The sequence below is a fragment of the Neopsephotus bourkii genome, unplaced genomic scaffold, assembly GCF_033783945.1.
Source record: "Neopsephotus bourkii isolate Nb327-2 ecotype Australia unplaced genomic scaffold, CSIRO-AGI_Nbou_v1 NB_663, whole genome shotgun sequence".
Taxonomy (NCBI): Eukaryota; Metazoa; Chordata; class Aves; order Psittaciformes; family Psittacidae; genus Neopsephotus; species Neopsephotus bourkii.
The window spans coordinates 2611625-2638001 of record NW_026901162.1 but is presented as its reverse complement, the minus strand read 5'-3'; the positions used below and the strand labels follow the sequence as shown (position 1 = coordinate 2638001).

Below are 26377 nucleotides of genomic sequence, written 5' to 3'. Positions count from 1 at the left end.
TGCACTTTAAGAATCCTGATCACTGACATGCTAGCCGAAGCATCCATTTGCAGTACTAAAATGAGTCACACATTGAATGTGTCCAATTCAGCACATGGTCTAAGCAGGGCCTTCTCGTTCTCTGTTGTGGAAGATTTAAGTGCTGCATTTTCTGGTTCATGTGCTGACCAGGGTTTGTGATTTAAACTCAGCTGGTAACTCAATAACACAGAGCTGCTCAGCCCTTCTCGCTGGGTGGGATGGGGAGGAGAATTGAAAAAATGTAAAACCCATGGGCTAAGAGTAGTTTAATAACTAAAGTATAATATAATACTATAAATAATAAGGGAAATAATAGGGGGTGAGAATATGCAACTGAAAGGGGAAAGTATAAAACCAATAAACACAAGTGAAGCACAGTACAATTGCTCACCACCTGCTGATCGATACCCAGCCAGACCTGAGCAGTGATCAGTCCCTTCCAGGTAGCTCCCTCCAGTTTATATACTAGGCTTGACATGCTGTTGTATGGAATACCCAAAACATGAAGGCAAGGCAGCAATACCAAAGGGTAAGTCAGCAACTTGTTTGGTGATATAAGGAATGACAAAATGAGTAGGAATTGTAAGATCTTAAATACAGCCAGAAAGTTCAGGTCTTAATTATTTTAAAATCTAATATCAATCATGTATGGAAGAAAACTTGAAGAGTATATATTATATTCCAACATGAGTACACTGCAAAGCTGCAGTACATACATTTTAAGTCTTAAGGTTTGTGCTGGAATTAAACTTTTTAATTTTAAAATAATCAAAACTTTTAGGTGTTTCATATATGTTAAATAGGACAGTGTTTTCCTTCTCAGAATATGGTGAAGCAAGTTATTTTCATAATTTAATTTTTATAGAAAATGTTAGATTCTTCTGAATAAATTTAGCTACACCAAAATTTAGCTACACCAAAATGAGCTATGTTGACAGAAGCAGGAAGAAGCTTTCACATAATTTTTACTGCTTGGTTCAGTGGTGCTGTCATACCTCTGCAGTACCAATTTACCACAAATGTCTGCTAAAGGTATTAACTCTTGAACCTGTTCTTTAATGTATCACGCCATGTTGTGGCTGGTGGAAGCTCAAATAGAAAATATGGTAAGTATCCAAATATAAGTGCAGTATTAGTGTTTTAGTAATTTAGAATGTTCTGTATTATAGAAAAGTTCATACGGAAAATCATTAGTATGCTAATCCATAGATCAGCCTACTAAATCAGCTGTCATCTGTATTCAGATTGGTGGGAAGTGCACAAGAAAACCCTGCCGTGTAACATTTTGATGCTTTCCATATTCAGTTTAGTTCCAAAGTGGACTACCTTATAGTTTTGTCAAAAACAAAACCCACTGAAAACCATCTCCTGTTTTTCTATGGTTTGGGACACTGCAAAAAATTAATGCATTTTCTTGCTTCAGGGACACATTTTCAACAGGCTGTTGTGGAAACAATCTAGTCTGGGCATAATTCTAGCTTTTAGAGTCCTTGTGAGATTTCAGGTGAGGAAAATAAAGTCACAGTGCCCCAGATATCACCTATGGGTACATACATTATAGCACAGACTGGCTCAGCTATATTGAGTATATTTTTCAAAACATGTTGCCATTCTGAAAATGTTATTGAAACACAGTGACTGAATGCTCAGATTTACCTACAGTAAGTGAAGTTAGGCTTGTCAGTATTTGTAATCTAAATTATTGTTGTTAGTAGTTGTGGTTATTAAATTATTTCAGTCTTTTCTGTATCACAAAACTGAGGGTGTAAAATGCATAGACAACTTTTTAACCTAGAACACTTGCTAATAACTAAGTAAATCTAGATATCAAATGTATTTGGAGTTGGTAAGAGAACTGCAGAAATGTTAGTGCCAATAGTGCTGTTCTGATTGCCCCCTTCTATTTCAAAGAGATAATGCAGCACTATGGGAATATCTGAAGTTTTTCTTTGTGACTGTGTACTGGAAAACCACATCGCGGTGGGTGGACGTCAGGTGCCCACCAAAGATGCTCTATCATTCCCTTCCTCGGCTGGACAGAGGAGAGAAAATGCAATGAAAGGGTCGTGGGTCGAGATAAGGACAGGGAGAGATCATTTACCAGTTACTGTCACCGCCAGGACAGACTGGATTTAGGAAAATCGGTTGTTACACGTAGGTTGGTAAGCGAGGCTCCGCCGAGCATTCAAGGCAGTCGGGCTTTTCTTTTGGGACATCCAACTCCTGTTGCTGGCCACTCGAAGCAGGGAGGTGGTTGCGGTTTGCCTGAGGGAAATAGCGCTCCTCTTCCTCCCCGCCGCTGCGCCGCTCCAAACGCCAGCCTCCGTCGGGGGTGCGAGGGTCCGGGCGCCTCTCCTCCGGGCGTTGGGGTCCCGGACGCGGCCGAGCGCAGGCAGGTACCGCGACCCCCGGAGCCGGGCAGGGACACAAGTAAGGGAGGCCCAGACAAGGCCAGCCCGCCTGGCGCGGCTCGTCGCCATGGCGACGGCACCACAGCCAGGGCGGGAGAGCGGCAGAGCGGCAGAGTGCGATTCCCCAGCGCGGCGAGCACGGCGGTATTCCCCGTGGATTCCCCTCCCCGGCCACCCGCGGTGCCTGTCCCGCATCTCCAGAGCAGGAGGTTGTACACCACCATTCGCGTGTAGGTCCCGCTGCGAAGGAGGCGGTGGCTGCCTCCACCATCACCTCGGCGGGTGACGTCTGTCGAGCCCCATCACCGCGCCCGGGGCCTGGCCTTGCCTCCTTGCCGTACTGCGGGCAGCCGGGCGGGTGAGGGACAAAGCTATGCCGATGTGCTGCTTCTCACCGGCGACTGCGAACAGGAGCTGGCTTGGACCCAAACACCTAAACTGTAACTGCCTGGGGGTCACCCTGCCAGCACCCCGAAGTGATCCTCAGAAACCACCTGTTAGGGCCTGCACAGGCTCCCGAGGTTGCCTGGCCTTCCTGCCAGGAAAAGCCTAGATCTTAGCAAACCTCCCTTTCTAAAACTCAGGCCAACCAATAAGAACAGTTTAAAGTGTTTGCTTATGTTTAGCTGCGTAGGTTTGCGTATGGGTATGTTGCAGGTACCCAGTGACATTGTAATTTCTGTCATAGGCTTCTAGAGGACTCCTGGTGCCCAGCTGCGTTTGGCTGTGGTCTGCAGAATGCAGTGGCTGTTTATCTTACTGCCAACATTAGATCACATCAGTTTCAACTGAATCAACATGAAATAGCACATTACTTAATTTTTTCCTTCATTAAAAGAACAACTCTACAGTATTGTTAACTTCAGAAAATAATGAGTCCCAAAACCATATAATCTTCACATAGTACTTTCTACTGCCTCATGTTTTAACTTTAGGGTGTACCTAAAACTAAGCTTCAAGCTTCTCTTTATGAGACACTCATAAACTTGCTGCTTAAGGAAAGTTCAGATCCACAATAATTTGCAGACTTCCAGGAGATGCCATTTTTAGGAAGGATCAGTAGCAGTAATAAAAATGTGATAAAATATAAAAGACAGTGATAAAATGACAGTTTTAAAGGTAGTGTCTATTTCAACAGCACAAACGAACGTTAGAGCACTAATTGTACAATACTAATTTGGGGACTTCTTCATTTTAGCCACTGCTTTAAGGTGAAGACATCATGGATAAATATGAAATCATTAAAAAAATTGGAGAAGGATCTTTTGGCAAAATATTCTTGGCAAAAGTAAAAGTGGATAATGAGCAGTGTGTTATTAAAGAGATCAATTTAACTAAGGTAAAACAACAAACCCTGGATGGTAACAGCAGTTATTTACCTGATTGTGTTAATTGCATTCAGCAGGGGTATGAATTTGGGTTATGTTTTATCTCCTTTGTAGTTCTGTCTTCATAATATAGAGTTAAACTTTCTGAAGACTGTACTCTGTGCTAATATAAGGATTTTACAAGCATAGACAAAATACATGTTTTGATATTGTGTTTACTTTTTACTTCATTTTTGTTCTTTCAAACACTTTTCTCTATGTTCAATGCCAGACACTATCTAATTCAGATTTTATTGTAAAGGATTCAACTGCAATGAAACTATTGCCACTGAAATAACAAATCACAATCCTGTGATACATTTACCTAAACCTTTTAATTTTCTGAGGGTAAGAAACTTATTATAAATATAAGAGGACATTTTGATGGATGGATACTGAGAGACGTGAATTTTTAAGAAGTTATATTAATGAAAATGTGATCACGATGAACCAAATAGAAGTTTTCCTTTTAACATAACAGGGCAAAGTTTGCCCGAAATGTTACAGAAACTTGTAACACCAGTAAAATGAATAATTTTTTTTTTTTTTTGTTCTTTTGACAACACCCATACTAGAAATACAATCATCTAGATCCTTATTCTTCAAGTACTTAAAGGAAGTTCAACTTCAGGGTTGAACTCTATCCATCAGCTGGCTTAGCAATAGCATTTGTATAAAAAGTTGAAATGTAGATATTTGCCTGCTTGTATAATGTCATAATTTGGCTTGATTTTGCTCCTTTCAATATATTTCGAAGCATACACCTGCTTTTGCATCACCTTGGTACACTGTCTTTTTGTATTTATGGAAATGGTTTGATAACAATGTAACTGTTTTTGAAAAGAGTTAAATATATCATTGCTAGCATGTAGTTTATTAATTCTTTGCAGATGCCTGTGAAAGAAAAAGAAGCCTCTCAGAAGGAAGTTATTCTTCTGGCCAAGATGAAGCATGCAAATATTGTAACCTTCTATGCTTCTTTTCAAGGTTTATTCTTAAAATTTTTGTTAGATTTGTGATTAAAGGAGCGAAACCAACCTTCCTAATTTTGCCCAAACTTAAGCCTATATTCAGCCTCTTGCTTACCATTGGGGACAGTTTCCAAGTCCTAAAAATGACCATGAGGTATCAAATTCAGTCATTGCTTGCCCTTTTCTTGTGTGTGCGGGGGACCTAAGGTATCATGGCATAAACGCTACATCCTGCAGTGTCTGCATAGTTTAAGTTGAACTTTAGTCTTGATCGTCATAGGACTCCAGAATTTAATGAGAATTTTTTTGGGAGATTCAATAAAAGAAGAGAGCTTTTGAGTATAGCAAGAAATAAGTCCTGTTGGCCTGTTTTCTTGAGCAATATTTTGAGGTATCACTCAAGGATACACAATTCTTCAGGACTGAAAGAGACGGAACAAAGTCTGTTCTCCATAAGAGCTATTTCCCTGTATTTATTTTTCTTGCTGATGACTGTCATAAGCAATGCCTTATGTAATTAATGTTATGGTTTGTGTTCAGATTGTTTTCTGTGATCAGGACTGTAAATTTTTGAAGGGACACATAAATCTGGTGGTTTTCTGGATCTCAGAGTGGTAAGAATAGGGTGATTTTCCATATAAAATGGTCCCTGTTGTTTATTTCTACTGTTTGGACACTGTCTGCTTTTAACCTTTCCCCTAAGCCTAACTCTATACTTAGTAATTATTGGGGAACAATCCCAACTATGAGGCATTATGCTAAGCATTGCCTGTAAGAATATCTGTCTATCAGTGTGGTCTCTTGGAGGTTTTCGCATGTATTTAATATTTTGGTAAGTCTCCATTTAAACATATATTTGTATCTTAGTTTTTGCATCAAGCTTCACTGGAAGTATCCATTTTTTCTCATTTACTCTTTGAAAGAGAGGAGTAGATAGAAGATTAGCTACTCCTGTTTGAAACAAGTACCATATAAAATAAAAATAATTTATTGCTGTATTAATGAGTAATAAAGGAAAAATTATACTTTTCCTTTCAGAAAAGAACAAGCTTTATATTGTGATGGAATACTGTGATGGTGGAGACTTAATGACACGGATAAATATGCAGCATGGAGTGCTGTTTGACGAGGACCAGGTAAAAGAACTTCTCTTTAGAGGAAAGGACTTACTATGTAAAACACATGGTTTGATTTACCCAGTACTAGCTACTGTTTCTTTTCTGGCCTGTTAAAATAACTGAACGCTTTAAAGAAACTGGTAATTTTAATGGAATTTTACAGCTTGCTTTTTATACTACTTTAAGACCTTAAGTTAATTCATTACTATAATTTTGGTGACATTTTTATCCCCTTTTCCTCTCACTGCTCCTTCCATTGTGGCTGCACTTTTTCTTTGTAGTATACTTAATAAGCCATAAAGACTTTCTTTTAAATGGTAGCATAGCTTTCTGAAGGAAATTTTCTCTTATGTATTTGACTTAGTGTACTGAATTCTGAGGTTATTTAATCATGCATAGTTTTCTACTTTTGCAGCCATAATGAAAATGTATGTAGAAACTACATAAATAGTATCCAGTCTGTTAGTGGAAATATACTCTAAAGCACAGAAGTGGAAAAAAAAAAAGGAAGTAGTATTGTGACTTTTCTTTTTGCTTCAATTGTAAAAGAGGAACTCCTTACTGTAGAAGACAATTGGAAGTGAATTACTTCAGTAATAATGAATTTTAAGATCCTATTGGGAGTCACACTAGAGGTAGGAAGAACGTGAGAGAAAATAGATAGGACAAAACTACAGATCATGAAAGCACAAGAGAAAACCAATACACACAATGCCCTCGACAATGAGATAATATATGTTCAAAGAAACGCAAATGAAGAACAGACATAAAATCAGATTATAGAAACTAAAGATAGCATTTGCTAATTAAGAAAGGAAAGCAAATTGCCCAATATAACATTATGTCATTAAAATATCTTCATATTTTCAAGTGTATGCTTAAGAAAGTCTCATTTGTGGCATCTTCCCTATTCAGGAAATCATACGCTTAATGAGAAGCATTACTGAACAGAAGATTATTACTTGAATCAAAGTCTTTCATGACCATCAATTTTCCTAAATAGAGAAGGATATAATCACATTGTAATTTTGTTTCTAAATTAAGTCCAAAGGCCCTTGTGAAATAAAACACGTGTATATTTAAAGTTAAATATATGTTTAAGAGCTGTACTGTGTCAACAACAAAGGATAAACCTTTGTGCTTACTTAGTATACAGGTATGTTCATAGCTCCCTTCAGTCACCACTCACTGTTTTTTAGTGAACCACATTCAGTAAGTGTACAAATGTGATAACTGGGTGGTATGACTTCCGCCACTGTGGATTAAGAAGACATTTCTCAATTCTGTCTTAGTTGTTATTTGAACTCACTCATTTCTAAATAAAGGTCTAGTATTCTTTCTGTTCTTTGATGTGAGTCTTTGTTCAAGTACTTGTCCTGTCACAGCCAGTGAAAACCTGATGGGGGTGGTGAAAGTGGAACAGGTATCTCTTTCTGTTTAGTTTTGTGATAACACTAAAAAAGGAAAGGAAAAGTCTATGGCATTAATTGTAAAAATATTATTTTTACTATTTCACATGTATATGCTGTACATATTTTAGATTTTATAGTATCTTTTTCATGTATTTCAGTAAGATGCCCTATTGGACGTTAAATTCACACGAATTTATAGGTATCTTTTCCCTTTAACTTTCACTCCAGATTCTGAGTTGGTTTGTGCAGATCTCTTTGGGTTTGAAGCATATTCACGACAAGAAGATTTTACACAGAGATATAAAAGCACAGGTAGTAAAACTGGTACTGAGAGGTCGTACTTTTTGTCTTGAAAAAAATATGCTTAAGAAGCTCTGCCATGTTTAATTTTCACATGTGAGTTTTGGGTTTTTTTTCAGAATGTTTTTCTTAGCAATAATGGAAAGGTAGCAAAGCTTGGGGACTTTGGCATAGCAAGACAGTTGAACAGGTAAGCACCTTTTTCAATTAGTGTGTGACCTACACTAGGTAGGGCTGGTTATGAGTAGTCTGAGTGTAATCTGAGCATGCAAATTGCTTGTGGATTGGGCTTGTTCAAAAGGTCTGGGATACAAAATGTCTCACACTATGATTTTTCTGTTATGCTAACACATGCCACGAAATAAGAGATGTGTCTAGCCTAGTACGACACTAAGGGGGCTGGAGCACCTCCCATATGAAGAGAGGCTGAGAAAGTTTGGGCTCTTCAGCCTGGAGAAGAGAAGGCTGTGTGGAGACCTCATAGCAGACTTCCAATATCTGAAGGGGGTCTACAAGGATGCTGGGAAGGGACTCTTCATCAGGGCCTGTAGCGATAGGACAACAGGCAGTGGGTTTAAACAGGGGAATTTTAGGTTAGATATAAGGAGGAAGTTCTTTATTGTGAGTGAGGTGAGGCACTGAAGTGGGTTGCCCAAAGAAGTGGTAAATGCTCCATCCCTGGCGGTGTTCAAAGTCAGGTTGGACAGAGCCTTGGGTGACATGGTCTAGGGTAGGTGTCCCTGCCCATGGCAGGGGGGTTGGAACTAGATGATCTTAAGGTCTTTTCCAACCCTAACTATTCTATGATTCTAGCAACTAGACTTTTGTTAGGTATAGGATGTATTCCGTGTATAAACTTTTTTGTTCTTTGTGTTTCATTAGCACTACAGAGTTTGCTCATACCTGTGTAGGGACCCCCTATTACCTGTCACCTGAGATCTGTGAAAATCAACCATACAACAATAAAACGTAAGTCTCTTTCCTTCATGTGCTTATGCATGAGGGCATGCAGGCACAAGATAACTTATTTTAGCAATGTCATGGTTTAAATCAGTATTTTGCAGGGCACTGGGAATTTCACGTGTCACCCTTGTGAAGTTTTGTATTACTGTGTACAATATTTAGGTGCATCAACCATATACAATAACTGTGTTATATTGTACAACACTGTCAGCAATATTTTAACTCACAGTGTCTAGAATAATCACGAATCTGCTACGATTCATCTAAAGACTTAACATAAATATATTTTTTGTTTTTATAAAATTACTTGTACTTTAAGCTTAAATCTAATTCTCTTTTAATACTCCTTGTTAGTAGTGATGTGAAATGTAAAGTAGTTTATTTTTTTTCCTTTGCTTTATCTGGTTCTCCATCAAATACTGAATTTCCTTCTGTGTTTCCAACATGTAGTGACCAATGCAAGTATGGATTTTTTTAGTTCCAAGGTTATGAATTTTTGGTACACTTACTTGTGATTTATAAAAGTACACTAGAAGGAAAGCTGCTAGGTTGGCAATTCTGGAACTCAACAGTAGCTACTTGCAGGAAAGACAAATATGTCTGAGAATTTTAAAGGCTTCCTCAGGCTTAACACAAAATACCAGATGAGAAACACTGAAAAGTCAGGAGCTGATTAGCTACACCCTTTTCTCTGTGTGTGGGGATGTGGTGAACACCAAATGTTCTGGAGCCAAGACTAGCATCTCAGCTCTAATTGCTGTTCTCACAAGTTTACTCCCTTATTGTCTCCTTAACTAGGAGCTCATCTAGAGATAGCTTTGCCCTTCATCCTGCTAGGAATATGAAGCAGGCATTCTTTACATCATGTGCCTTTTCCAGTGGTAACGGCAATACCTAGTTAGGTATCATAGGATCATTGGTACCACAGTTAAAAAGAAATGTCCAGTTGTCCTTTTCAGTGCATCTTAAGCAAAATTAGAATTTGCACGACTATTAATCTCTGATGGAATAAAGTTAATAAAATTTGAGAGCTGAGAAGAGGCACTGATTACGTGTATGGAAATATTATAGTCTTTTCCTTGAAACTTTAATTCCTTTTTATTCACAGAGATATTTGGTCTCTTGGCTGTGTGCTTTATGAGCTATGTGCACTGAAGCATCCTGTAAGTATCATAGATTCAGATCATTATCATATTATTAAAACAGATATTGGGCAGCCTAGAAAAACTATAGTAATAGTAGTATTCATAGTCAGCTGCTAGGCTTTCTTTCAGCTTATTTATTGATATTAAAGAATGACTGCTAGTGCTTAATTTTTCACAGTGTGTCTGTTTTGTGCATATTAAAGTACAAAGCATTGCACTGCATTTCTGCAACTTGCATATATGTATGTGTGTACACACACATCAAATATATATTTAGTATTTCAATAAATACTAACATCTTTCAAAAGGCAGATGAACAATAAAAAGAACTAAAGCCATACTTCAAGGTTAGGCTTTCAGCATATAATTTCACTTACTTTTATTTAAAATTAGCAGTCTATATGTATTAAAGAGTTTGAAACCTGTATTACCCCAGAAAGCAGTTTGTGTCCCCAGAAATATTTTCCTAAACATATTGTTTTCCTTGGAAGCACGTACATGTAAGAATATAACTGACATAGTATTTTTAGGAAGCTGTGTTTTCCTTAGCCTGATCTGATGCTCAGATAATTCTCAGCCTATGAGTATTATGTGGAGAAGGAAACACAGTGAAGACTAATCCCAACAACAGGAAAAGGGTCAGTCCTCCACGAAGCAGAAGCTGATGATTTACTGAGCTTGGATGTTGAAGGAAGAGCAGTACTAATAGGGAGAGCAGTTGTGCTGAGCTGAGAGCAAGGGAGTACTGTTGAAGAAAATTTCAGATTTCACAAAGTGAGAAAACACTAATGTTACTCTTACAAATATTAGGTTGTTTATTCTGTATTGCTGCCCATTTATTTGAAGGCAGGGACCAGATGCTGATGTAGACAGGAAATGCAAGTGAAGCTAAGGCAAATTTTGGCTACACTTCCTTCAAAACAGTTATGTCAATCAAATGAGAATTTGCTTTGAAAATTATTTTTGCTGACCTACAAGGAGATCTGCTGAATTCAGAGCACTGATTTATCTATCTGAGCGGCTTCAGTTGCTAAAAGTCAGGATTAGTGCCTGGGAGAACACAGAATGCAGAAGCAGAGGGAGGTTTTGAAGGTGAACGCTATGTGTGGTTGAAGGTGAAGGCTATGTATGCAGGTCTCTGTTGACAGGTTTTAGTAAAATAAAACTTGTTTCATTCTGGAAAAATTGCTTCTCTGTTCTTGTATGACAGCAAAGTAGGAATAAAACTTTTCCAGGTCCAAAAGCCATTGGACCTTCTAAGTTGTGCAATTGAAACAAGGAGAATGTAATCAGAAAATACAATCAGATAGTGTATATATTAATTTTACACAGCAAACTATAGTTAAGAAAAAATTGTGAGGAGATTGCATGGCACAGGTCTTCTGTCAGCAAGTACCTTTTTTTCAAGTTCAAGTGTCTAGTCCATCATTTTCAACCAACAGTACTTCTGTCCTCTTTTTACTGTTTTCATTGATTAAGTTTGAAGGCAATAGTTTGCACCAGCTGGTGCTGAAGATTTGCAGAGGCCATTTTCACCCAGTGTCTCCGAACTATTCGTATGATCTGAGGATATTAATTTCCCAGTTGTTTAAAGTATCTCCAAGAGATCGACCGTCTATTAATTCTATTCTAAGGAAGCCCTTCTTGCAGAAGCTCATTCTCAGATATTTGCCCCCTGAGGTAAGTGCCTCTACTGCTGCTTGCTGAGGGAACACTCTGCATCAAAGAAGTATAAACAGTTCTATCAATCAGATACCTTTTTTCTCATAGCTAATACAGGAAGAACTCAGTCACACTGTGATATATAGAAAATGGCCTTCGTCATCACAGTCTGGAGCCAAGCTGATACAAGGTAATGATAGTATTATTTAACATTAATTCTACACTAGCATTTCTTAGTTATGATGCATGTGATGGCTATAACTTTTTCCAGTAGTCTTTATTGCATATTTGGATACAAGACTTTTGCACAAACTTAAAAATAAAAAGAGAAGTGCAAGAGCAGAAACACACCAGACAGTGCATTGCTGTCCTGTTCAGAAAAAGACAGCTTTAAGACTAACTCATTAGCAGCTTTCAGCTAGAAAAGCTGCTGTGGGAAAGTGCTGAAACATTAGCCTTAATTATTTTGAGAATAAAATTTACAAAACTGAGAGGATTTGGTCTAGATGCACTTTAGGTCTGTCACATGAAAAATACCCTGACTTAATTTTACCAAGCTATGTGCAAAAATGCAAAAATCTGTGCAAAACATGTTTTTACAAAATAATAAAAATATTTTACAAAATATTATAAATTAGATTAAATTGCGAGGGACAATTAACTGTGTTTGGATTTAGTGCTCATTGATAGACCAAATTATGTATGTACATTCTTAGAAAACATGAATGAGACTAAATTCTAACTCTGTATGAACTGCTGAACATCTGGCATAGTTCTGGGAGCATGAACTTTTCCTAATTTTATATTCTTCAGTATGTCATAATTATTCCTTAAATTTATCTTTGGATGTCAAAGCAGTTCAAAGAGATTTGTGAAAATAAACCTTTGTAGTTACTTAACTACACTATGGACTTTCCCCTCCTCCCCCTCCAAAAAAAGAAGTTCTTTTGTAGTGTAGCAACCCGTGTTATTTTGCAGCTTATTTTCAGTTAAGATTTATCTGCCTTGAGGACTAATTCAATTTGGACAGAGGCACCTGGACATCTAAATCAGTAATTTTAAAAAATATCTATGGTTCTATACTACTCATAATTTGTATATATTTTATCTCCCAGACATGATACTCTCACAGTCATTACTGAGGAAAGTTTTAAACCTTGGTTAGAAATGACTTCATGCTAGCAGAGACACTATTTTTCCTTACTGCAGCTTAAGTATTCGCAGAATACTGACTGACCAAACGGGAATGGTGTGTAATTGTATTCTCCTACATGGGGAACTCATAAGGTGAATTTTTCACTTTTCATCCTTTCTTTCCAAATTTCACAAGTACTGTAACATTGTCTAATGATTTGTAGAGTACCAAGGTTTAGAAAGGGAATGCCTAAGCAGGTAGTCACCTAGCCTCCAATGAATCAGACCTGTTTTCTGTTCTTGGCACTAGCATGAAATCAGCAGTTTAGTTTATAGATGTCTCCTTTTTATTCATTGTGCTTTGCAGAACTAGTCAATAAGATACACTTCACATGAGTGTGACAAATCATAATGCTTTCAAAAGCCTGTCATTCTAAGAATGAAAGGCAGGATTCCTAGGAGGTGTGAAGCATGATGATCATAGTGATGATGGTGAAAGGACAGCTTATTAGCCCAACCTGTTGTGTGTATGCACATTACTATGTTTTGCAACTACATAATCACTAATCATATAGAGAAGAAAAAATGTAACTTTTTCATATTTCATTGTTAAAAAACAGATACACTTCAAAAAAGGAGAGCCCAGGACCAAGTTTCTCCAGAATCTGGAATGGTGGTGCCTGTCAAGAAACAGGAATTATTTCAGAGAAATGAATTGAAAACTCCTTCAAGAGGGCAACAGCCTATTTTTCAGGTACTGTGCATCTACATTCTCATAATAGTTAATCATCTTCAGAAGGCAGGGCAATTTGCTTATGTATTCTCTAATCTGATACTTCTACACCAAGGGTACAACTTCCTTGCTTCAGACTCCCCACCCTGGTCACAGCAGCCTGAAATTCCTGGAGGCCAGTCTTGCTAGTAAAGACTGAGGCAAAAAAGGCATTTAGTGCCCCAGACTTTTCCATGGCCTGAGTCACCAGGGCACCTGCTCCACTGGTCATAGTTCTCAGTCCTCTCAATCCTTTTACATTTATTCGGATGGCCTGATTTGTACTCCCTATTGCTTGGAGTTGCCATACTTCTGGATGCCATCCTGTAAAACTTATTTCAATAAGGGATATGATAAACACTTCTTGAGGTTACCTCTTCCTTGGGAACATTACTGCCAGTGGAAAATTTTCTTACAAAGATAGGAATTTATATTCTACTGTAATCTGGACTGTACCATGGGTAGGTAAGCCTGGTTTTAGTGTTTCTAAAAGGGAAAGCAGGGAGGAATAGTTACTGTATTTATCATCTATGGATGGGATACTTAGATTTTTTTTATTTTATTTAAGAAAATAAGCAAAATTCAGCATTTTTGTCATACACCGTATAGTGTTTCTACCATGGAAATATTTGTGAATGCCTTACCATGCTTATATCATTCAGTGGCACCTTCTCTCCTTTGTTCCTATGGCAAATAGAAAAGACAGTGGAAACACAGGGATGTTTTCTCACAGTAAGGATGTTGAGAAATGAAAGGCAAGCTCCCACAGGCATATAATGAAAGAGATGGTGGAGTACCACAGTGCTCCCCTGAAAGCAGCAATCAATGCATACACTGCCCCAAACTGCATCCCCTGAAAGCACCAATCAATGCATACACTGCCCCAAACTACATCCCAGGTTCCCCTTGCTCTCACATATAAAAATGAGATTCCCTGAAATAAATTCAGTGCTTTAGGCTTCAGAACAATGAAGTGACTCTGGGGCAATGACACTACAGAGTAAAAAGTTGATTGACTCTAACAACAGTATGGGCTGCTGCTTAATGACAGGAGTTGATGGAACAGGGGAGAAGGGAATGACAATCGTAAGATTATATAAAGCCCTGAAAAGTTAGGAAGTTTCTGGTTTATATGTGAAAGGATTTGGAAAAACTTACACTAACTGTACTGTACCAGTGTGTATTACTGTGCAACTTACACTGGGGAGGGCAGGAAGTTAATTCAAGCTTGTAATGATGCAAATGAAGGCAGGTAAATTAACATGCTCAATTATACTTTCAGCCACAGACCTCCAGATTTAAGATGGCAGAGGAGCCAGAAAGTACTAGAGCACATGGCCATTATGGTCATTACTATGATAAGCTTGACAACTTGCAGAGGAAAGCTAATGCACCTTATGAGCTTTCTCGTATCAGCCAAAGAGTTGAGGAATATTACAAAGTAAAAGGACACATTGCAACTCCACCACCACCACTTGACTGGTAAACTTTTCTCTGTTTATTAGTGGTGAGCTGTCATGCATGTTTTCAGTTACCAGCCTTCCTGATTAGGTAACACTGGACATGGATCAACCAGTATAATTCCTTCTTTCGTAGTCTTCGTTATTTTTCTTAAATAAGGTTAATTGCGCAACAACATAACTACTGTTTCTGCGTATCCAGACGTGCCATCTGAATATATTGTCCTGATGTTTGACATTCATTACCAAAATATCTCCCCAATCTCAGCATTTTGTTATGTGAGAAGTAAAGCACAGGCTTTTTGTAGACTTTCTAATTATACTAAGGATAAACACTGTCTTTCCCAGGGGGATCAGATCAATATAAAGACCACAAGCAATTCTCCACTTGAGGGAACAGAGTGAAATGCAGGCCATGAAAATGTTGTTGTTTTTTTCCCTGCAGAGCTTATATTTCAGTTTCAGATATAATGTCCCTTTCTCTAGCAGTTTGTTTACTCCAAAGCCTTTCTCTTACAAAGTAAAGGTACTTTATTAAATTTGAGATAGCCCGTTCATTCCAAGATTGGCCATTGGTCTGGATGAGTTTTGAAAACCTTGAGAAAGGAAGGTAAAGTACCTTTAATACTGCCCACTTTTGGATACTTCTTTTAAGGTTGGCCAAATCATTAGTTTTCATTCAATGACAACAGTATTTAGAATGTTTCTGTTAAGCTTTAGAACGTCTTGTCTGAGCTGAGTTTTCTAGTGCCTTATTTAAGGGCAAAGTCTTCTGGAGCACAAATGGATTCTGAAGATAGGAAATAAACCAAATAAATCAGGGGGCTTACAAGTGACTGCGGGTTATTGTATTAAAAAAAAAAAAAAAGTAAATATTTAGTAACCACAAAACAGGGGAGAAAGAAATAGAAAAGTTGAATATACAACTTCCACTGTGACAGTTTTCACTTATTTTGAGGATCAGGAACACCACCTTTATTTTCGTTAACACTTTCACATACCATCTATCAATAAAAGGTGGAGAACAACTTTGCACTCTTCAGAAGGCAAATGTAACTGAAGTCATAGGAAGGGGAATGCCTGAAATGGATGTTTACTTTTTCTGATTTTACTGCTGTGCCATATTTACCCATATTTATCCATATTTTATCCATATTTGTAGTTCAAAGAGAGGTCTGGGTTTTTTTTTTTGTATGTGATAGAACCTATAGAGAATTATTTGTGCAGAAGATAGTGAGTCTGTGAAATAAAATGTATATGAACATCTCTCAGGCCTGCAGAATATCTTCAAAGGCGTCTTGAAGCTCAACAGTACAAGATTAAAGTGGAAAAACAGCTGGTAAGTAAATACTGAATCATAGAATAAAATCTGTAAAAGGAATGAAAATCCAAAAGATGGATTTCTAACAGCAGACTGTAATACTGACAGGTAGAAAGTTCTGCTCTAGCGAACTCACTGATCTGCTCCACAATGCTCATATTGAGGTTTCGTCTTCTAATAGAAAAATGCAGCAATATAAAATTCTACTGTAACTTTTTCTTTCAAAAAATACACACTTGACTTACTTCACTCCAGTGGGAGAGGGAGGCTGAATTGAGTGAGCAGTGAAGAAAGTCCTTTGCACTGGGATATATTTGTACATCCACAGGGACTGCGACCATCCTCTGCTGACGTGTATCATGACCAAATAGAGCAGCAGAAAGTAAAGAAAGAACATCTCAAAAACCATCAGCAGGACATATCTAGAAAGAAAGAAATGAAAGAACAGGTAAATGAAATATCTTCCTTAGCTGCTTAAAGATGTCCTCTTACACTCCTTGACAGTAGCGTTCTATATGTCAGATCTGATTCTTTTCCATCTGAACACTAGGATAATGTAAGCTGTTTTCATCTGGTTCCATCTTGCATAAACTACCAAAGACAAGCACAAAAGTTGATGTCCATAATAATTACATAAACCATGGCCTTGTTTTTAGTTTCACTTTGACTGAGATCAGAGGAGATATGTCACTGAACAGAGGAAAACAGGTCCTCTATTGCTGGAGGACAATAGAGCCTCACATTTACGTATCAGATAAAATAGTCATGCATGCATTATTCATGTATGTATATTCGTTGTTCATAAGTCATACGATGACATTTAGAATGTGATATAATACCATGTGATGCATACTGCTTTGCTGGCATATTGTAACTTTGGGAGATTATTATATACAGAAGCTATATGCTTTCCTGGTTTTGCTTTTGGGTGACAGAGAAAACAAACTGACACTTCTTTCTTACATGAACACACATAAATACTTTTAATCTTTCTGTTTGATTTATTAAAAAATGCCAAAATAAGGGTGAACATAATAACTTGTACATAATGGTCAGACTTTGGAACAGCAATATACTCATCATGTACACATTCCTCAGCAACTATTGCTGTTTAGTTCAGCAAAGTCTGTACTAAACATGCCAAAAAAAACGAAGAAATTTTACAGATTAGTCCAATTGTAAGATGAGCAAATTGGGATAGACTCTCATAAAACGCTATGTTATGACTCTTCATAAACTGAGATGTACTTAACACAGAAATGATATTTTGGCCAAATTTGAAGGTTTTGCAACAAAGCAAAAAGGAAGGAGCATCTATATGAATGTTGAAGCTTCTAGAATAAAAGATTTCCAGGTTTTATTTCATTTTGGGGAGCAGGTTGCAATACAAAATGTGCTACATAATTTTTTTGTTCTTCTGATTTCCCGTCCTCTCTTTCTGAATTGCAGCCTTAGCATCAGGCAGTCCTTAGGTTAATCTTGGAATTAGCTGGTTTAGATATAATTCTACAGTTAAGATAGAAAGATACAGTCTGAAAAGCTTCAAAAAGGTTAAACTCTGGAAAAGTTATAACTCAAAAATGTCCTCTAATATGAAGTAGCAAGGAGTCTTTAAAATTGGCAGGAAAGGGTACATCCCTTTTTCTCATACATACAGAGTGTGCTATTCATAGAATATTTTGTTTAGCTACTGTTATTTCTCTATGTATTTCTAATACATGTGTTCTACCTCACTGTTTTATAACAGGAGTACCTGAAACAATTGCAGAGAATTCGAGAAGAATACCACCGTGGTATAAAAGATTTCAGAGTTAGAGCAGGAGTGCACCAGGTAACAGAGCTCAAACATACACACACTCGTACTTCCTTTTTCTATTTTAAGCCAGTACACTTAATTAGAAATTAAAATTTTGTAAAAATGTTCCCTAGGAGAATCGAAAAATACAAGATAAAACTTATCTTGTGAGGCAAGGGAAAGCTGAGGACCAGTCTGAAATTGAGGATGCAGCTGGAACAGGAAAAGAATCTCTTCAGGTATAGGTACTATTTCCTAGTCTAAACAGATTTTTTGTGCAAGTCCTTAAAGGTCTTTGATTCACTCTCTGTGACAAATCTGGAGACTGGTAAAGCTCAAATCTCACCTGATATTTGCACCGTGTGGGAAAGTCTCCCTAGGTTCCCTTCACGAGTAGCTTGGAAAGTTTTTTTGGCTGAGTCCTGAGTTGTTCTGGTAATTATTTTTCATCTGTAAATGTTAGGATGTAATTTTACTTGATTTCTTTTTGTGGTATTTTTCTTTTCCTTATTCTCTGAGTGAACTTTAGAAGAAGCCACTCACAGTGCAAACCTCTACAAGAATTCTGTGCAGAAAATATAGCACTTCATGACAGTCCATGTCCAAAGTTAGAATCCAGTTTTATGTGGAGTCCTTACTTAAACAAAAAATTGGGGGGAAGCAAGAGGAAGAGGCAGAATGAAAGCTCTCCAGCTACAGTACTCCTTCATTTCTTTCTCATCAAATACTACCAAAGCAGCTACTGGAATGGAGTTTCAGAGTTGTTCCACTTTCACTTTGCAATACCGGCATTGTGAACACGAGATGATGTTTGCAGACACATGCCCTTCTGCAACAAGAAGTCCTCTTCTCTTCAAGTGAAATGAATAAAAGTCTGAATTGATGCAAATTAATCTCAGTGTGCAAATTCCCAGTCTAATCTGAAGAGAAGGCAGCTCTGATCTAGCTATCAGGATTCTTCAGTCAAGATTTGCCTTACATGGTGTAGGATGACTGCACTGTTCAGCCTGAGTCATTTTGAATATGGTCATAAAAAATAAAAGATGTAGCATTTATTTCTTGACACAGTACTGTATTGTCCAAACACAGGTTTCTAATATATCAGTTTTACACTTTTTGCAAGGTGGCCTATTTTTATTTTTGCCAGATAAGCCAGAATTGACAAAGAATGGAATATTCTTACAAATATATGTACAAGGGAATCAGTGACTAAATTTATGACTTGCACAAGTCTTTTTTTCACACGGTATACACATATTCTGGTGCCAAAGAGTGCATTTTAAAGTTGGGCTTTTTTTCTCCTTCCAGGACATGGAGAAAAACTTCAAACAAGTCAGACTCCAGGATAGGCAAGACCAAAAAATCTTAGAAAAGAAACACAACACAAAGGTATCCATCCTTACTGCTGTATTTTTTTTCCATTTTCTTCTTATGTCTGTACATTTCAAATGACTGTGTTATCACGGTAGCTCTGGAAATCAAGTTATCTGAGAGTCAATCGGAGGGGTCTACTGTTTGTTTAAAGTTTGTATGAGAAGATAGAATCAAAAAAATAAATGAGATTTTCTCATAATTTGAGGGAGGCTCCCTTTAGATACCCCCAGACAGTAATCAATCGCTACCTCTCATCTTTATACCAAACTCCACTAGTAGTATATGGGAACTCAAGTTTAGTCAAAGTCAGTATGCTAAATTTCTAACATTTTGTTATAAAACATTATTCTCTATAGTGCTTTTTAAATTCTAGAAGGGGATGGGAATTTAATAGAAATGCACATAAGATACCAGGAAGGTTTCTGACCAAAAGATCATTGTGAAGTGGACTAAAGGTCTTTTGTGAAATATTGCAGAGAAGCAGTACAGTATTCAAATTTTAATACTCATTGAGAACCAGCTCTAAGAACCAACTGCTGTTTATTGCAAGGATTTGAATTAAATGATTATCAAGGACACCTTTCCTTTAAATCAAAAGTGGGCGCAATCCTTTGAAAATAGCCATAAACTATACAGAAGTCTCCTTTTGTCCAGTTTGTTCTACTCTGATCTTGTTAAATAGAAGAAAAATATTGTTAAATAAAAGTTATTTTCAATACAAGAATAACTTTTCAAGTTCGTACTCCCATACAAGTTGTGTACATTTATTTAAATGTTTTTATTTAATAAAATAAATTACTTAAGTGTGTGATTTTTCTTTAGGGAGGAGTAAAGTTTGAAATTAATTTAGATGTATGTGTTCCTGAAGAGGACAGCGTTCAAGAAGCAGAGGTAGTTATATTCAAAGGATTTACATTAGTAATCTGAAACCACAACAGTAGCTCCATGATCTAGATTTTGTTTCTATTACTTTCATCTTCTTCTTTCATTACAATGAAGCTTCCTATGGAGGATTTGTTGACATATTGCATAGATCTGACCTTGCTCAAGAGGATAATTGCTTAGAAGAAAATTGTATGATATCTGGGTCAATCTTTCATATGGTAAAAGATGAAAGAGTGCAGATATTTAAATTTTGTAAACTGGCCTTTAGGGGAAGAACTCATCTAAAAATTCAGTTAGTCTGCAAATGCCAAATTTAATTTGTAAATTGTTTTAATATACTTCTGTTTCTTTCCACTAGTACTGTGTCACATAGCTAGAATAATATTGTGATGAACCAGATGGTATTTAGAAAACGTGGAAGTGAGACCACAGACATTATGGATTTAATTTATTAAAATGGCATTTGTGGCTGATTGACATGTAATAGCTGCCTATGAAGATTTTTATTAGTGTATTAGAATTAAGTATTTGTACTAGCAATGTCAAAAATACAATTTCTTTCTAGTATGTATATTCTTAATTTCTAAAGCACTATTTGGCATTCTGTGGTTTCACATCTCTTCAGTCCTGTGCAGCCTTCTGATACACAAATCACAACATGACTTTTGAGTTCTGCTGGTTCACTTTTTATTACACATATTTCCTCTGCATACATGAGGATAGCTGGCACGCACAGTAAAGTGAAAAGTGATTAATGTACTCTACGTGTTTTCTCTTTCCAGAGTAACTTATTGTTTTTTCAGGTACCAGATAAACTCGGTCAGACTTTAACTTTTGTGGATGGTGAGAATCTTAAGGAGAACTTGGTGGAAGTTTATGAGGATCATGTGGAAAGAGCTTTGGAAGAACTCTCTGCATACCAAACAGGTATTCCTTGGTGAATACAACCATGACTATCCTGAAAAATTATATAGAAGTTAGGTAAATTCAGTAACTTAAGCTATAGAATTTATCAGATAAACAGCAACTTTATCTGATGAGCTGTTTCTTGATACCACACACTATTATAATTACACTTAAATCTATTTAAAAAGAAATAACTTTGCCTCCTTTTTTTAATTCCCATAAGAGTACAAAGACACAGATGATAGGAAAGAAAACAGAAAACATTGGCAAGCTGGAGCCCCTCAGACACCAATGAATTTTTTAGCCGATGCTGATGTCACATCTGTATTACCTGCTATGGCTGCAAATGAACTTGGTAAGAAAGTTTTGGTTTTCAGAAAGTAGGGAGCTGCTCAAATTCAGCCAGGCTACTTAAAGACCTTGGCCAAAACAATTCCATACCAGAATATTCACATGATCTGGCAAGCTTTTAATTGTAGGACTTCATAACAACTGAAGTTATTGTATGTGTTAAACCATAGAATGCAGTTGTCATTTTCCCGTCTGTCTAATATCGCAATCATGTTGTGCTGCTCATACATATTAAAAGGTCTGAATTTAATGAATCACTCTGTGGGCTGGGTAACAACAGCTAAAAAAGCCAGTCTGTGCAACTTCCTCAGGCCTTGAGTTGACACACAAGAATTAGGGCAGCCAGCTGCCAAAGCTGTCCCAGGATGTGATGGAGTTCTGTTTTCCCACTCTCCTATTAATACGGCTACTCTAAACTAGTGTTGCCACACAGCCCCAGGTGCATGCTCACACAGCTGAGACTGTGGGGATGCTCCATTTCAGAAGAGGCTGACAGCAGGTTTCTTACAGTACCAGTGCATATCTTCTCAGGCAGCCAGGCATCTCTAGTGACTGTTTGCTGCAACCAAGGAGCTCTTTCAGCATTTAGCATTCTCCCAGAACCCCAGATACACAGAAATAATCTGAGGAGTTTACACATACAGTGAAGACAAAGCAGAATATTAGAATCATAGAATAGTCTGGGCTGGAAGGGACCTTCAAATGTCATCTAGTCCAACCCCACTGCAATGAACAGGGACATCTTCATCTAGATGAGATTGCCCAGAACCACATCCAACCTGACCTTGAGTGTCTTCAGGGATGGTGCATCCATCACCTCTCTGGGCAACCTGTGCCAGTATTTTACCATCCTTATTGTAAAGAATGAATCTCCCCTCATTTACCCCTTGTCCTATTGTAACAGGCCCTGCTAAAAAGTCTTTCCCCATCTTATTGTTAATATGCCACTTCTTGTTCATTCTGTCTTAGGCAAAAAGAGAAGCTTTTTCAGCCCCAGGAAGCCAACAAGTTTGAGAGCAAGGACTGCTCAATGACTTAGGTCTGTCTATTCCAGGCTTAATAAGCAGTTACTTGAACATTAAAACTGACGTTAAAAATTTTTTGGGCTAAATAGTCCCAACTATTTTTTCTCTACAGTATTAATCAGATCAAATACAGGAGTATTCCATAAAGCTAAAAAAACTGCAAACCCTAGGTTTCAGCATTACCCAAGGGGAAGAAATTAGTGTCAAAACTAGAAAGTGTGAACCTGACAGAAGACAGTATCAAGCTACATTCATGCTTTAGTGACCTGAGAACCTTGCTATTCTTCAGCAGACCATGCTGTTCTGCCTGAAGACATCCCACGAAACAGGAAGCAATGGAAACGAACACCAGCAGGGACACTCCTGAACATATTAGTCAAAGCAGAGCTATCTAATGATTCCTTCATGCACCTTGGAGAAGAAACAGGTAGGATGTTTGTTACTGTAAGTTTTGCAAGTTTTACTTTACTGTGTTATTTCTTCTACCACTGGCAGATGGTCTGTGATGAGAAGCAGTTGGCTAAGTAGAACAAAGGCAGCCTGTCCCTGCAGCCACTGCTCAGTCCTGTAGCAGAGAAAGGCCTCTTTCAGGATGTCACTGTTTTCAGTAGCAGGGAAAAGGACAAGCCGTACTTACTAGTTATTACTTTCATATGTAATTCTTTTATTTGCTTGGGTAGACAGAGGTGAGCTACTACAGCTGGCATGTTGGCAGGTACCACAAATCAGGATCTAGCCCCTGCAACTGTTAAGGTTAAGGTTGAAGAAGCCTGTAAAAAACATTTATACAAATACATGTATTTCTGTAGAAGAGCTGTAAACTGTAGTATATGGTGACTGAAACTACAGTGATGTCTTACTTTACAAGGTGGTCCATGCTGATACAGCTGACACTAAAACAGATTTGAACTCACACTACAATGCACTTTCCCAAAGTAGCAGATTGGTTTAAAAATGACATTTACTTTGCATCAAAGTTGTTAGCTAAAAATCCTAGAATATTTTCCACAGAAAGACACTGTAAATGTAACCAGACATTATGGTTTTATGCATAGTTGCCAATCTACTTGAATATGTAATTGCATGATGGGACTTTTAAGGCAGCCGAACATGCCAAGTTTCAACAATTTTAATGGATCATGAGAAATACCTTTCATTTGCAACTGTGTAGTTAGCACTCTCCTGCTAATTATGCCTCACATACATCTTCTCATAGCATAACAAGCTCTTACAAAACTGCACTATTCTGAAGGCTAAACCAGCTAAACGTGCCAGCTAAATTCCTCTCCTAGGACTAGCTTTATTGCTTATAAATTAAAAACAGAAACAAACTGCTGTTGCTTTTATCAGTTAGATTTATTCAAACACAGCACTCTCTCAAACCGAGTTCTGCCCTGCTACTCAGGCTGACATTGTGGAGTACAGTGTTACCCAGACTGACAGATTTCTGTTGGATCACACACAGAAATTAGTCTTTATACTGAAACAACTCTTAGCACTGTTGTCCCACCTTCAGGGTAGGGTTGCCCTTCAGTCTCTGAAAGTGAGCATTTTTAGGTAACCATAACTACATTCAACTATGATTTTCGGTTTTTCCCAAGCAGTACTCCCCTAAGTTTTCCACTGACAATGCAGATCCCTGTGTTGGGAACTTAAACATACCAACATCTGATTGCCTTTCTTACTTAACTTTTATGGTTCCATGGTTATGGTCTACCAAACACACCAGGTTCCACTAAGCAGAAGTTACAAACCACTAACTAAAAAGTGTGATCAAGAATAACAGAAGCCTGGTATTTACATTATTGTGATTTGAACAACAAAAACATTCAAGCAGTTACCTATTTGCTATTACTTTACATACACTTTTATAGGTAGCCAATACACATATGAATGTTTCTCTTCCTCTCCAGAAGGGAGGTTAACTATGTTGCCTCTGAAAGAAAACAAGGAAGATGATTCAGAACCGTACTCTGCTATTACTATTGATGAAGACCGACTTGAGCCAAGATCAGATGATGAAGACACGTAAGTCAAGCTCATCAGAAGAAAAATTCATGTAACTGAACAGTTTTAATGAAATGACAAATTGCATTGCCTAAAGCTTTTCTTCTGTTGTTTTAATTTCATACATGAGTAAGACTTACTTATTTTACAGACTCTGCTAATTTAACTTTTAATTCTATAAATGATTATGTGACATGCTAAGGTTGTCATTAAAAATGCTATGCAGAAGTATTAATGTAGCTTTGCAGCTCATGTTCTCCCATCTTACAAAGACAGGTAAACAATCTCACAGAAAGAAGAAACATTCACATTATATGTGTCGCTTGTAGGGTCTTTATAAAGTGTTTAAAAGATAACTGAAAGGCCTCAAAAGGAGAAAGCTTTGTAACAAAGATATATTGAATTCATAGAATTATCTTGGTTTACTTTACAGAAATTTTGAAGATTCTGAAGATGAACTCAGACACGAGCTGCAGGAATCTCCGGAAAAAGTGGCAGCTTCTCCAGCAGAGAGAAACATGGAATCTTCCATTCTTTCAGTAAATAAAGATCAAGCAGATGAAGAAAAGATGAGTTTACCTCACAAACTACTTGGAGGATCTGATGATGATGATTTAGAAAATAATCATGGGTCACTTAGTGTTGACATACATAATGAAAAAGGCAAGCAGGAAGCCAGCACTACCTAGAACACTGGCACTGTTACTCTTTCAAAACTTGCTTGAAATTTTAGCCACATCAGTGACAAAATTTAAGGATAGCAGATATTAAATGCCAAGTAAATCAGCTGCTTTTCAACAGTGCTAAATGCTCAATTAAAGTTAATAGAAGATTGTTACTATTTGTTTAAAAGGAAAAAAAATCAGGCTACTTTTCAGGTGTCTAAATGTTGAAAAATCCTCTTCCAGACTGAAATGCATTTTCATCTGTTCTAAACTTCCTGGGACATCTCCGTCAACACTTGCTTGAGCAAATTCCTGATTGCATACTCTCATTTTTGTATCATGTAAGAAAATCTCCTAGTCAGTATACTGTATTTCCCCAGCTCAATCAAGTTATTTTAAGAAGCTCTTCTAGCTTTTCATAATCTCTCTGTACTGCCAATACAGTTTTGTAATCTATAATTTCGTTTACATGGTACTGACTGTACATAAGTATCACCAACTGCTCAGCAGTTTTATACAGTAGCAGTTAACGGGTTTATTAGCACCCTGAGACTTGTGCATTACCCAGTTCCTATGAAAATATGGGACAGTAGGTTCTTCCCACCTTATCTTTTCATATACAAAATTTCATATAATCCAGACAAAGCACAAAAAGAAGGAAAACCACATTCTAAAGTATAATTTCCGTAGCTTTTTCATAGACTTGCAGAATCATTTTGGGGAGGGGGGTAATCACTGACCTGGCCCTGCTGGCCACACTATTTATGATACAGGCCAGGATGCTGTTGACCTTCTTGGCTGCCTGGGCACTAGCTGCTCATGCTCAGTGGTCATCAGTCAGCACCTGAAGGTCCTTTTCCACTGAGCAGCTTTCCAGCCACTCTTCCCCAAGCCTGGAGCATTGCATGGGGTTGTTGTAGCCTAAGTACAGGACCCAGCACTTTGCCTTGTTGAACCTTATCCCATTGGCCACAGCCCATGGATCCGGTCTGTCCAGATCCCTCTGTAGAGCCTTCCTACCCAATAGCAGATAATGCAACACAGGAAACGTGTGATCAGTTACTCCAGGGGAAAGAGAAATGCAGGGTATGTGCAAGTCTCAGGGAGACAACAAAGCTTTTCTTAGTTTGCTAAAATATACTGCTTCAATGGCTCAGAAAAGGACTCTATGTTTTTTTCATTTCTGATACAAAAGCAGATGTCCAATTTCTTAACATTTTTTGCACAGCATTCCGTTTTATAATAAACAGTAGCTTAGGGCTTTAACATTCATGTTTGTGTAGCATTTAATTATGCCCTCTAATCTAGACCA

The 26377-nt window shown here is 37.5% G+C and overlaps 1 protein-coding gene across 3 annotated transcripts; it reads left to right on the top strand.

Moving 5' to 3' along the window:
* The first annotated feature begins 1999 nt into the window (after positions 1-1999).
* Positions 2000-26337, top strand: NEK5 (NIMA related kinase 5). Of its 3 annotated transcripts, none has more exons than XM_061353158.1 (22): positions 2000-2183; positions 4690-4786; positions 5809-5906; positions 7529-7612; positions 7720-7790; positions 8483-8569; positions 9672-9726; positions 11188-11388; positions 11479-11560; positions 13125-13258; positions 14559-14758; positions 16009-16075; positions 16386-16505; positions 17805-17888; positions 17987-18091; positions 19161-19241; positions 20049-20117; positions 20894-21038; positions 21241-21372; positions 22683-22820; positions 24307-24421; positions 24834-26337. In XM_061353158.1, exons 2-22 carry the CDS (start codon positions 4690-4692, stop codon positions 25087-25089), a joined length of 2421 nt encoding a protein of 806 aa, XP_061209142.1. In that variant the 5' UTR covers positions 2000-2183; the 3' UTR covers positions 25090-26337. The 3 variants fall into 3 exon arrangements, with proteins under 3 accessions (XP_061209142.1, XP_061209141.1, XP_061209140.1); XM_061353157.1 differs by lacking the exon at positions 2000-2183 and adding an exon at positions 3602-3771 and having other exon boundaries at positions 20915-21038; XM_061353156.1 differs by lacking the exon at positions 2000-2183 and adding an exon at positions 3602-3771.
* Positions 26338-26377: the final 40 nt, after the last annotated feature.